The sequence below is a fragment of the Ursus arctos genome, unplaced genomic scaffold (genome assembly GCF_023065955.2).
Source record: "Ursus arctos isolate Adak ecotype North America unplaced genomic scaffold, UrsArc2.0 scaffold_17, whole genome shotgun sequence".
Lineage (NCBI taxonomy): Eukaryota > Metazoa > Chordata > Mammalia > Carnivora > Ursidae > Ursus > Ursus arctos.
Genome location: NW_026622841.1, coordinates 52,597,859 through 52,611,820, shown reverse-complemented (window position 1 = coordinate 52,611,820; position 13,962 = coordinate 52,597,859). Strand labels below are relative to the sequence as shown.

Here is a 13,962-nt window from a genome sequence, read left to right as displayed (position 1 = left end):
AATGTAAGTCGGTGCACCCACTATAGAAAACAGTATGGAGATTCCTCAAAAAATTAAAAATAGAAATATCATATGATCTAGTAATTCCATCACTGGGTATTTACCCAAAGAAAATCAAAATACTAAGTTAAAAAGATATATGCACCCCTGTGTTTACTGTGGCATTATTTACAAAAACCAAGGTAATGGAAACAACCCAAGTATCAATAGATGAATGGGTAAAGAAGATGTGGTATATATAGTGGAATATTACTCAGCCATAAAAAAGAATGAGATCTTGCCATTTGCAACAGCATGGACAGACCTAGAGTGTACTGTGCTGAGTGAAATAAGGCAGACAGAGAAAGACAAATACCATATGATTTCACGTATGTGTAGAATCTAAAAAACAAAACAAACAAAAAAAGCAGAAACGGATCCACAAATACAGAGAACCAACTTGTGGATGCCGGGGTGGGAGAAGAATGGGCAAAGATGGGTGAAGGGGAGTGGGAGATACAAGACTTCCAGTTATGGAATGAATAAGTCACAGGGATGAAAGATAGAGCTTAAGGAGTATAGTCAATGGCATTGTAATAGTGTAGTATGGTGACAGATGGCAGCTGCACTTGTGAGCATAGCATAATGTCCAGAGTTGTCAAATCACTATGTTGTACATCTGAAACTAGTATAACATTGAATGTCAGCTATGCTTCGATTAATATGTGTGTGTGTATGTGTGTGTATATATACACACATATATATAAATGATTAAAGGATGTTTCCCTTCTTTTCATGCTGTAGGTGCATAGAATGTCTCTAGAATGAGATCTTGAAGAGAATGGCAATCAACCTGATAAAACTTTTAAGTTACAAATTGATGAGAAATAAAAAATTCTCAAACTGAAGAGTTTGTCTTATGAAAAACATTCTACTTCTAGTCATTTTTATGCAGACTCAAATGTTTAAATTTCTAAATATACTGTATTTTGTGACATAGGTATATTTATGATATAATAATTTCATGATATAGAGTATATGATCTCTATACTGTATATAGTAATCTATAGTAATTTGGTGCTGTGAATGCAGCATACTTAAAGTTTTTAAGATTTGGCAGCCATACAACACTAAAATTAGAATTTTTTCTAAGAATGAATCTCTTCAGTTTCATAGCTTTCCATCATAAATTTGCAATTTGAAATCCTGTATCAACATTATAAGAATATCATTTTAAAGCTTTCAAGTGGTTTCATTTCCTGTGTCTAACCAGGGCCATCATCTGAGCAGATTTGGGCTTGCAAGCCCATTCATTACATAATCATGGCTTCCCACTCATTTTGTTTCCATCAGATTCTTTAGGGGCATATATATTTGAGCTTTAATCGGCCTCTCGTTAATTTCAAATCTTATGCCTTATTTAACTAGATTTTATTTTCTTGATTAGGGTGTAGATTGTAGTTTCTTAAACTTCCCACTCTTTAAAAATAATACCCCCCAAAACCTTGCAGTTATTTGGGTTATAACCTCATGAAAATGGATTCCTTGGGATTAGTGATTTTCATAGTATGGTCCCCAACCCCACCTGTACTCAAACCACAAGGGGGTTTGTTAAAACCACAAGTTCCTAGGCCATATTCCAAATCTCTGGAATAAAAATCTCTGGATGGAGCCTAGAAATTGGCATTTTTAGCAAGTACCTCAGATGCTTACGCCAACTGTAGTTTGAAATTCCTTTTCCTGCCTTGAGGATTTTTGCTTTGAAATATCTTTCTTATACTTTTAAGATTTTATTAACTTATTTTAGAGACAGAGAGTGTGTGCTTTTGCAGACGAGTGGAAGAACAGAGGGGGGAGGGAGAGAGGGAGAAGCAGATTCGGCACTAAGCACGGATCTGGACGTGGGGCTCGAGACCTGAGCCAAAACCGAGAGTCGGACACTTCACCCACAGAGCCACCTGGGTGCCCCTCTTTCTTACACCTTTATTATGTCTAAGTTTATCTTGAATTTATTATGAAATTGTTTAATTACATTGATAAACTACTCATCGGGTTCAAGGCATACTTTGAAATGGATAAAAAGAGCAATAAATCCATTTCCCATAGCTAATCCTTTAGTTTTCATTCCTTTTGCTTGGGGGAAAGCCAGCTCTCATTCATGAACCTCACTGCTGGCAAGCGGTAAAGGGATCCATTTTAGCAGAAAGTGAGTAGGAATCAATAAGAAAGTAAAACCAGATCAGACCATTTTTTTAATAACAAAAGGACTTAGAAAAATAATCACTGGAGATATATTGGATTGAGAGCTTATAATTCTTACTATGTTTCAGGAATATTTTCTGAGTGATTTAAAAATGGTAGTAAGCAACCAGGGATACCTGGCTCTATGCCAGTTCTTTGTAAGGCACCTCAGGCGGTGATCCTGCCGTGTGGAATTTTCAGTGTATTACAGATGGTAATGTTGAGAATAAACTAGAACTAGTAAGTGTACCTGTGCCGCTTATTACGGAAATACAGGTAACGTACGCCACTAAGTATTTGCCTCATACTCCAGAGAAGAGCCCCAAGAAAGGAGCTGATGCTTAGAATACTCCCCCTTTCTTCTGAATGTTTGCAAAGGACTCGTGGAGACAATGGAGTTTCCAGAAGTCATTTAATGGGGAGGAGGGAGGTGTTTGGGCATCTTGGGGGATATTTGAGGAATAAGGGCTGCACTGTGAGGTCGCAGAATCACACAGTGAAAGGAAGTGGCTACAACTTGTGGTGTAGATGAAAGCCTTCCAGTATAGAAGCCGAGGAGACAGGGAAGAATTTTTCAGTAGCACATTCAGGACACAAGTGGGGTCGACACTATGGCACGTGGGTGGTTATTGCTTGGGGAGAACAAACGTCCCGTGAAGGAACACCCAGACCTTAATACGTTACTGCATGAAAAGGCCAGAAGAAAAGAACGAAGTGAATATGACTTAAAGGAGTGATCAGGTAGAGAGAGAGTAAATGTAGAAAAGAAGAAACTGTTTCTCCGTGTTTATAATGATCAGCCGTACACCAGTAGAGACCGTGTTCATAAAATGGAGAGCTTAGGAAGGCTTGATGATGTTTCAAGTGTAAGCGTGGGCAGTACAGAGAGGAGGTGACTGTGAGCTGCCCCCTGCTCAATTGTTCTCATTGCTGGTGCGGAGGCCGTGTGGAGAGGCCAAGGGATACAGAACAGCAATGTGGAAAGAGCACCCGTCCAAGTCGTGGGCTCATAAGGAGCTGTGGGATTTTGTAAAGCACAGGTCGTCAGGCATCTCCTGAATCAACAATTTCACCAAATAAGAAAAGAATTTCCAGCAGCCTACAGAGCACCTCACTTAACTATTCACTACAACAAACCTTCCCATAAAATGAAAATGTCTTGAAAATTTCCTTGACGTGTATTGTAATGGGATCTGACCTGTAATAGCAAAGCAGAAAGGACAAAAGAAATGGGATTATATCTGTCCTGTTGGAATGTGAGCTATCCAGAATTTCAGAGCAGTAGAGCCAGTCAATTCCAGACTTGTCTGATTGAGGATTATCCCTGTCATTCACGATTTCTCCCTCCTCTTCCAAAGGTTTACCCTTTGTCCCTGAGAAAGGAAATTTAGTCAATTTCCAGGCTAGTTGGAAGCACCAATAAAGGATTTGGGCAAAACATTAAAGATTAGATGAAGTTTCAGACATTATCTGCATTTCATTGAACTTGAGACTTTCCCGTTTTCCACTGAGGAGCATATGTTGCCCGGGTATTAGTATTTGGAGTTAAGGCAGTTCTCACTATCAGAATAATAAGTATAAAGGGGTTTTCTAAGATTGGATCCTAATTTTTCTCTCATCTCTGCAGGTGGTGCTTGGCACTTTTCATTTAATGTGAAATTTTACCCACCAGACCCCGCCCAGCTCTCTGAAGATATCACCAGGTATTTGAAAGTTGGCTGTGAGAAAGGCAGGCTTCCCTTCCCTCTCCGGGGAAGAGCAGGCTTACATCTGGTAACCTTTCAGTCATCCACGCCACAAATAGTAAACCAAAGGCAACTGAGTGAGAGCAAACATCTGATGAGAAGATTTGCCAAATCGTATCTGTTCACAGTTGAATCTTTGGTGCTAAGCTGATACTTCCGTCTGTCTGACCTTGGCGGGAAAACATGCAGAATTGAGATACTGTCATCCACCCACCACCGTCAAATTGGACGGGATTCAGCCTTAAATGATGCGGCAATTCCTAGTGCTCCTGCCCTAAAACTCAGAGTAAAAATGTGTCTTTGGATGCTTATGCCTTTTATATAATCAGTCTGATGCACGACAGCTATTTAAAAAATCAGACACAAAATGCTCACAGATACACATAAACATGGAGGCCTTTAAGAGTTTACTTTCTCTGCCCTGTCTGTACAGGGAGAATGATTCATTCATTCTGGGGAAGGAAGACATGAAAAAAGGAAACTAACGTTAAAATATTCTGGTGCGGTTGACTGAGCTTTGGGTGTGCGAGGAGATCCCTTTAGGAGGCTAGCCTGGGTTTGCCATGTGTTCTTCTAGGCTTCTCCACATCCTGCTTTTGAACCGCTGACTGACTCGCCCTGTGTGGTAGTAAGTTTACAGCCAATCAGAGTGACATTGTGCAGTACGTGCTCAATTTTCTGTGTAAGCCGCACATGCTTCTTGGAGGGCTTTTCAGAAAAGGGGAATTACTCAGAAAAGCTCCAGTCACTGGCTATGAGTAAAAATAATTTCACCAGACGTATTAGGAGAAGGGTAAAAAATAGTTACAAAGGATTTCTTTTATATTTGTATTAAATCAAGGAAAATGTATGACCTGCTATTTAAAGATGCTTTTTAATAATATTGAAGAACCACTTAATTGTGGCTAGTCACATATACCGGGATTTGAAATGGAGTGCCTGGTTCCTTTCTATCTGTGCAATGTTTGTAGAGCCTGCGGAATGTGTAGAAACTTCTCTATCTGTGTTACATAGAGTTCATTTATATCATCAGCTTAAAATCACATTTAGAGGGGACCTTAAGACTTTAATCATCGTCTTCCTCTTCAACAGACTAACAATTTATTTCTTATATGAAAGGTGCAAGGATATTTTATTATTATACCTATATGCTGGGCCATGAAGAGTATTATTAAAAATCATCAATGTTTGTTTTTTTTTTAATGTTTTTTTTATTATGTTATGTTGTCACCATACAGTACAAATCATCAATGTTAACACTTACCTTGAAGTCTTCTGCAGTTAGTATTATATCTGTAAATCTCGAAAAGCAAAAAGCAGAGAAGGTAAGCCAGCTAGCAGTGGAGATGTCTGTATGACATTTTGGCCACATTTATATGGAAAATGTCTTCTGTTCCTTGAGTATAAAGCTGTTTACTTGTAGTGATGAGGTTCTCAGATTTTAACATAGTAATTCTTCAGAGTACGTCTTCATATCAATTGGATTCTAGGAAGTTCTCTAAATAAAAAAAATGAGGACTGGAAATGGGAGAAATTGTTTGTTATTCTAAAGAGACCATTGCGTCAGGAAAGCAGGCAGTTGAAAGCAGTTTATGATGGTACAGCTGGTGAGTTACCTGAAATCGACCTTGCTTATATGGCAGGACGTTTAACTGACACGTCAAAATGACCCTTCTTTAAGGCCGGTAGAGACTTAATAATTGCATTTAACTGCACTTTGGGTGTGCGAGGAGATCCCTTTAGGAGGCTAGCCTGGGTTTGCCATGGCTATAAAATAATTTTTGTGTTCTAATTCCCCCAACCAGAGATTTCAGGGAGTGTTTTGGGGGGATCATTGATTTGGGTTTAAATGTTATTTTAAAAGATGTCCAAGAAATAGGGCTTGAGGTTTCTTCTACTCGGTGCTTTATTAATAAAACCTCGTTGTATTATGAACATGGACTTGCCTCAAGATGCCCTTAAATATTGTATTTTATAGCCAAGTATTTTCCCCTTTCACCTAAAGCAAAATATCGATGCTAGAAGATTTGTCCTCGTGAGGTTATTCTACAGGAAGGAATGGCTTACGGTACGGTTTGTACCAAGTGGCCTGCTCTTCACATGTCCTAATGCTGGCTTTTTACTTTGTCTTTTGGCTCCTGGAAGGTACTACCTCTGCCTCCAGTTGCGAGATGACATCGTGTCTGGAAGGCTGCCCTGCTCCTTTGTCACCCTGGCCCTGCTGGGCTCCTACACTGTCCAGTCTGAACTTGGAGACTATGACCCAGATGAATGTGGGAATGATTACATTAGTGAGTTCCGCTTTGCGCCAAACCACACGAAAGAACTGGAAGATAAAGTGATCGAGCTGCACAAGAGCCACAGGTTAGTGGCAGAAACCCTGAGAACATTCCGCTTTACTTGTGCCTTGATGGGTGAGTGTCACTTTTACTGCCTGCTTTTTCCAGGATGAGTTGCAGTGGCATTAAGACCAGGACCATAGCAGAGTGAGGTTCTGTACTTGGTATGGTTCCGGGGTAGTTACATTCTCCCTCAGTTGTTCTTGTTGTTGTTGTTGTTTAGAGAGGAAGAGAAAAAGAAGGGAGGAAGAGGGCGGGTAGATGGAGAGTGGACGAGAATCTTAAGCAGGCTCCATGCTCAGTGTGGAGCCTGACATGGGGCTCAACCTCACGATCCTGAGATCATGACCTGAGCTGAAGTCCAGAATCAGACACTTAAGTGACTGAGCCTCCCAGGCTCCCCATTCAGTTGTTCTTTAAAAACCATTTTTCTTGGGGTGCCTGGGTGGTTCAGTCGATTAAGTGTCTGCATTCGGCTTAGGTCATGATCCCAGGGTCTTAGGATCCAGCCCCGTGTCAGGCTCCCTGCTCAGCAGAGAGCCTGCTTCTCCCTCTCCCTCTGCTGCTCCCCCTGCTTGTGCTCTCTCTCTCTCTCTGTCTCTCCCTCTCTCTGTCAAATAAATAAATAAAATCTTTTAAAAAAATAAATAAAATAAAAGCCATTTTTCTTGTTAGTCTCCACCACCCCCTTCAGAGAGTGAATCTGCTGGTGCCTCTATGGGGCTTGGTTATGAGACAGCAAGGCCAAGTGGGAAATATTGCAGCCCTGCCAGGTAAAAGAAAAGCAGCATTGTAACATTTTTTTTTCTTATCAGAGGAATGACGCCAGCAGAAGCAGAGATGCATTTCTTGGAAAATGCCAAAAAACTGTCCATGTACGGGGTTGATTTACATCATGCCAAGGTATGCATTTTTTAAATCCCAGACTTCCTATTTAATTTAATTTAATTCACTGTTGTTATTACGATAAGCTGGTGATTTTTCTTCCATCATTAAAAACTTCGGGGATTCAAATCTGTGTTTGCTTTAAGGCCCACTCAATGATAAGGCAAATTCAGCTCTCTGATATTTTCCTGAAGGGTTTGCTCTGCATGTCTCGAACTCCCATTGCTCCTGCCTCAGCTCCCGAAAACCCTTGGTAGGCAAAGCCTCAGACGGCCCATTGATTCAGTTAGAAATTTGTCTTCACATAACAAGCTCCTAACTCAGCCCCCTTCCCTGTTACAGTTTTATCTCCCACTTGTGCCAACACGTGCCCTTTGCTTCTGCCAGATCCTGTCTCTGCCTTTTCCCTGAATATGCCCATCTTTGTCCGGGCTGTCCTCCTCCTTTCTGTCTACCTGTCCAACCTTGGCCAGTTGTCCAAGACCCCATTGTCGCATCTCCTAGGTGCCAAGTGCTGTTGATGTCTCTGGTCTGGATGCTTACCAGGCGCTCAGCAAATTCACATTAAATTTAAATCACTCTCTCTAGAACTTAGGTTCTCTGACACACAGTCATTGCTTTGAAATAAAATTGTAATTTTGAAGTTCACCTAAATTAACCTTCGCCCCCCGCCGAAACTAAGGATTGCCAAGTTGATTTGATGACTGGCGAAATGTTAAAGCTCTATCTTGGCCCCAGAGTCTTCCGAAGAAGAAGTTGGAATTGGACTGTAGGAGGGTTGAGGTTGTGAGGATGCATAAAACATTTGACTCCAGGTCACGCTTTTCCCGGAGTCTCTGTATTTTTCCGCAGTGAGAGAATGAGGATATACGGACTGTTTGTCTATTATTTGAGCAGCTGTGAATAAAAGTACTGTAGAAGCCCAGACGAGCTTTCTGAAAACTTCCATCCAAAGCATATATGAAATTTGTTAGGATCTTAGGGATGGCTTCTGTTACTTCAGTAATATGAAAAAAGATCAGTGCTTGAAGTTCGAGGGCAGTCCTTCTGATTTAGGCTGTCAAGAGACTCTCGCTCCTGTATAGCAACGTGCCTTTACTACCGATGGACCGAGTAGTCCCCGCTTTCGTGGTTTGGGACCCATAAGAACACACAGTTAACAGGCTTCCAGGCATGTGAGTATCTGACACAGTCAAGGTTGGGGCCAAGAAATGAAGAGAGTTTCAGCTGACTCTGCTTAAGCCAACATCTCGACAGCCTTGAGGACCCATGGGAGGGAAATCTATGATCTGTAGGCTCCGTTGACGCTGTAAGTGGAGCCACTGCCTGGTTGGCTCTTGGGGAGCAAACTGATCCACGCTGAGTTTGGACAAGAAAATGGTGGCCATCAAACGAGTACAGTCTTAGTGGGTTCTGTCTGCGGATCATTCTGTACCTCACACTGGGTGAGCACTTCCAAAGCCTGAAGGCCTGAACACGAGCAAAATCTTGGAGACTTGGCGGGGGCATCCTCGGGATGTGCTGGTACACTGAATGCCAAGCTCTTTGACATTTGTGGGTAATTACAACAGCAGGTGTAGCTCTATTTACTTGCCAGTTCATTATTATATTTTTTCACTTATTTTTCACTCAGATTAGAAAATGCTTTGTATTTTATGCTGTATAAGGTAGGATGAGGATTTAAAAAAGAAAACAAGGACACACACGAAGATGGTTTTTCTCTTAGAGTTTTTCCCTAGGTGGCTAACAGATGAGGAAACAAGAAGGAAATGAAGATAGCCTGAAAATTTGAGTGAATTGAAAGCTGTTTTTGAGTTACGTTACATATGATGATTCACTTACTGCCCAGGAAAAATAAACAAAAGATTAAGGCATACATTTGGGAAGTGCAACTCAGGATTTATCAGTGTTCCTATCAGTACAAATAAAATCACTTAACGTTGCTGTAGCTACTAAATTAAAATAGATTGCTGCTTTTCCATTCACTAATATGATTTGAAATCATGCCAATTAAAAAGAAAGAATTAAGGAAGCGCAAATGCAGCCTATTACAGGATTTCATCTGAATATTAAGTATAACGAATGTTCCGTTGTGGACTCCCATTTTCTCGTGCAGCCACGCACCATCATTTCAAGAAGGAAATTTTCTGAATTAAGTCAGAGTGAATTTCCGGTTGTAAGTGAGATGATTTTCTTCCGTGGGTGGTATGAAAGGCCTATTTAGAAAATCTGAATTGTGATCTTGGACTCTATGGCTCTGTATAAAGAATAAATAGCATATCATTAGATGAAGGTCCCTTATTTTGGAAAACCTATCCTAAATGCTCTGTTTTTTTCTTAGGAAGGCTGTCTCTGCTTGTTTGTCATCTGCTGTCAGCCCGAGTAGGCACCCTCAGAGTCATTTATTTCATATAAGTTTCTGAAATGTAGATCTAAATCCCTACTGGATATCCCATGAACCAAGTGATAAATGAAGGATGGCAACGTTTGAACAGTGATTTTAAATTAAGGGACTAGTATACTCATTTATTTTAATGATGATAGACTGAGACTACCCAGATCTTCCTTCCATGCTCCCCACTCAAGGGAGCATTAACTGTGTCTATTCATAGGGAAACACACATCCCCAAGAAAGACCGCCATTACAGCTTTCGATACAAAAGATTTATCCAGCTAATGTCAGGACTAGGGGCTGTGGCAGAACAGTTGATATCCAAAGTATTTTGTTGTTACTGTGAATTAATGAAGTGGACACGTTCATTCGATTTAAAAACCCCCTCGTTCCTGACATTTTCTTTCTTCATTTGCCCTCTGTCTTAACAAACATGTAATGGCCGATTGCATGTTCAGTAGACGCTGTGCGGAGCATGTGGTTACGAAGATAAAACCGAGCTCCTGCTCTCAGGCAGCGTCCAATCTGGAGGAGGAGGAAGTGGGTGTTCTTTGCTGCACTGCTCCCTTGCTTGCTGTGTGCTGGTGACGACAGAACAGTGTGGGGACACAGAGAAGTGTGTGGTGGAGGCGAGCGAAGAGGAGGGGTCTGCGGAGGGTGCCTGCTCTCCCCGGGGAAGGATTCTGTCTTCTCATTATCCAAAGACACGAGTGGATGATTTTAGAATAGATAATAGTGAAAGAGGGTTTAAGTCTGTGTTTATCAAATAGAAAGCGAGTCAAGGAGCTTTTGCTGAAACAGTCCTCCCTCACGCCTGCACTTCTGCTCGTGGTGCGAGGGGGTCACCTCTGAGCAGCCCTGGGAGCAGATTGGCCGGTTCTAAAGGATCAATACTGCCCGCTACTTGTCAGCACTGGGCTATAGCTCTTCCAATTGCTCTTTCAGATGAAAGCCCTTGATAAATGGTGGGCAGTTTCTGGTCTTTGAATTCTCCTCAAATGTAATTATGTTGTAATATCCTGCCATCGAGTATTTTCACTTCTGTAGAGTAATTTCATATCTAACGGAGTGATCCATTTCCACGGTAAAATATCTCATTTTAATCCAGTTAGGTTGTATTTGTGGACTTATATTTCCCAGAGACGGACCGACATATTTATTTTTGATTCTGGAGATGTTTGTTTTATGCCTTGCACTGACAAGATGTAGAAAGTGAATCCCCCAGTATGGATGAGTCAGAATCTCCTGTTTGGATTCTTCCATTTCCCCCTCCCCTCCTCGCTGCTACAGAGTGACTCGGTGCCAGGGACAGTCCTGCCAAGTAATGTGACAGAAGACCTCCTAGGTGCCCCCTGCTTCCAACATCCAGTAAGACGAGGAGGTGGAGATTGAACCTCACACACAGTCCTGCCTTCTGTCCTTCATCCTCCCCACTCAGGGCCACCACACATGCTCCTTTTCCCCTGGGTTCACCCAAATACAGCGTTTGGGGAGCATAGGCTATAAACACAGTGTCTTCTGAACTTCATATGACCTCTCCGATGACCTCTGAGACTGCTCATCACACATCCCCAGGGAATGACCTAAAGATGAAACGTGCAAAGCAGCAAACAAGCATGTTATAAATACAGCATGCCCCCACTTAGAAAAGAAAACGAGAGACGTATGGAAAATGTATGTGTATTTATGTATGTGACCCAGTGGTCCCGATGATGACCGGGCAGTGTTGTTACAGACATGTTGGGGAAGTACGCTCATACTTTAAAAGCCTCTTTTATATTTAAATTCTACTCTGACACTAATGGTGTATTAAAAAGATCGAGGCTCTTTTTTAATGGAAAAACTCCAAAACACTCATTAGAAAGGACAGGGCCTCTCTAAGCTCTGCCTCTGGAACCAGGCTGCCCATGAATTCAGCTGGGGTGGAGACTTAACCTCTGCACGCTTTAAAAGTTTCCTCATGTGTAGACTAGGAAGAGGCACAGCAGCCATCTCAAAGTCTCATAGTGAAGATGAATGTAATTAACATTACACGTGCGAACTGCTGAGAGCCGTGCCTGGCGCTCAGTCATGAGACCTGCATCTATCATTTTGTACTGTCATCAGCACATCATCTGGTCAGTCTCTGTGTAGTATTTACGTCGTGGGACATCGGGTGAGCCAGTTCGGCTCTGACGAATCTCCACAGTGATAAATATCTTAACCAAAAGCCGATTATTTAGTGGCAACGTTTAAAACAAAAATGGCTGCGGTATTTTTCCTATTGAGAGTAGAGCTGTCGGCAGTCAGTTACAGGTTCCTTCACGGAACACACTGGTGCATTAAATGCCGCACTCCACCACGAGGGGAAATCGGTGAAATACTGACCCGTTGTGTCTTGATGCTGTTTTCCAGGATTCTGAAGGAGTAGAAATTATGTTAGGAGTTTGTGCGAGTGGTCTGTTGATATATCGTGACCGACTGAGAATCAACAGATTTGCCTGGCCTAAGGTTCTAAAAATTTCGTACAAACGAAACAACTTTTACATTAAGATCCGGCCGGGAGAGGTAAGTAGCTCCCCAGTTTGCACGTACATTGGAAATGAAAGGTACCTGGTAGCGAACAAAACTGTAAGTCGCCAGCTCCCAAGTTCTGAACATCATAGGACCTGGTGAGTTATGTGTCCGCGCCTCAGAGAACTTCCTGTAGGTTTGTTCGATAAACAGCAATAAGTAGAGTATTCTCTTCTTTTTAATGGTTTGGTTCCAATTTTGTCCCACTGCATGGATGGAAAAGTTTTTATTTTGCAGATTTTAATGGAACAGGCAACATACATGAATAATGTTTCCTATATCTCAAATCATGATATAAAAGAAACTCTGAGGTGCTAAACCTTTTGTGAATAAAGAATGGATTTCTTCCCATCTGTCCCTGTTTTATGTGCTCATGCCCTTTTCGTACTCCAAATCCGCTAGCACCCTAACATGAATAGCTTTGAGACAGTGTGATCGAAGTACAAGAAAGATTAGAGGAAGAGACACCAAGGGTAAATTATGCAAATGTCTCATAGCCTAGTACATTTCTGCCTTATTCTTTTAATCAGAAAGATGGGTGAAAAAAATAAAAATTGTTGACTAATCCTTGTTCCCTAGGCAAAACCATCCTGATCTGATAGCCTTCATTGTGGTTTACACATAATAGGTGGTAAATATCTCCTATTATGTGTGTAGGAGATGATGAATAAATATATCCAATTTCTAATGAGTGTGGTTAATCTAATGGAGGCAGTCAGAGCCCTAAGGCTGCAGCTCATCTGTGTCTCTGAACATTTTCTCGTACAATACAGAATTGTCTTTTGTCTTCAGAATCAGCCTCTCCATTGGTGGAAAATGTAATTGAAAAATCAGGTTATATGGGATGTAATATACGGCACGATGACTATAGTTATAATACTCTAGTATATCTGAAAGTTGCTCAGAGAATAGATCTTAAAAGTTCTCATCACAAGAAAAAAATCTGTGTGTAGTGATGGATATTAGACTACTGTCATCATTTCACAATGTATATAAACATCAACCCATTCTGTCCTACACTGGAAACTAATATAATGTTATATGTCAGTTATACCTCAATTTTAAAAAAGTTTAAAAAAAATCACACTGTAAAGCAAGGAATCACGTTTAATGTAAATATAGAGTCAAACTGATCTCTGAAGACTGAAATAATCTGTAAGCTTTTCATGTAAATACCTGAAATTAATTTTTTATATTCCCTAAAATCTCATATTAAACTTATAACCAATATATATTTGATTCATCAAACATTTACAAGTGAACATCTTTTTATTGTCAGGCACCATGGTGGGCATTAGAAATAGAAAGATAAATATGACCTTCTTCGTGTCAAAAAAAAGTCTCATTACTTAGAATTCTGTCGTCATGATACATTTTGCACCTATAATACTCTACAGACATAGGGCAAGCATGCTGTGGTGAGGGCCCAGGTGGGAAAGTTGGAGAAATGCATCAGGAGACAATAGTAAGCCAATAATTTGGAATGAAACTCAGCAGCTTAGTGATGAGATGTGCTAAGACCTCAACTAGGGCAGAGGCCATGGGAATACAACGGAAGGGGCAAATGTGAGAGAGGTTTCAGAAACTGAGCCGGTACGTCTTGGACACAGGATGGAGGAAAGGGCTGAAGAGAGGAGGGAGTCCAGGATAATCAGAGGTCTTTGGTTGGCATGAGTGAAGTTGAAGGACATGATATTATTAGACGAGGGGAGAAAACAGGGAGAATTTCAGGAGAATAAAAGATTAAATTCTTTTGAGATAAATTTTCACAGGGTGATTCTTGCATAGTAAGAAATAGAGGTTTGAAGGGATCATCAAGTGCATCCAT

The 13,962-nt window shown here is 41.1% G+C and overlaps 1 protein-coding gene across 8 annotated transcripts in view; it reads left to right on the top strand.

Moving 5' to 3' along the window:
* EPB41L3 (erythrocyte membrane protein band 4.1 like 3) overlaps positions 1-13,962 on the top strand; it is a 226,581-nt gene that overhangs the window by 180,551 nt on the left and 32,068 nt on the right. For all 8 annotated transcript variants that reach the window (XM_026496017.4, XM_026496018.4, XM_026496016.4 and 5 more), the window contains 4 exons: positions 3,848-3,923; positions 6,111-6,329; positions 7,120-7,207; positions 11,976-12,128. In XM_026496017.4, coding sequence (XP_026351802.3) covers positions 3,848-3,923; positions 6,111-6,329; positions 7,120-7,207; positions 11,976-12,128 — 536 coding nt within the window. The remainder of the gene's footprint in view (positions 1-3,847; positions 3,924-6,110; positions 6,330-7,119; positions 7,208-11,975; positions 12,129-13,962) is intronic.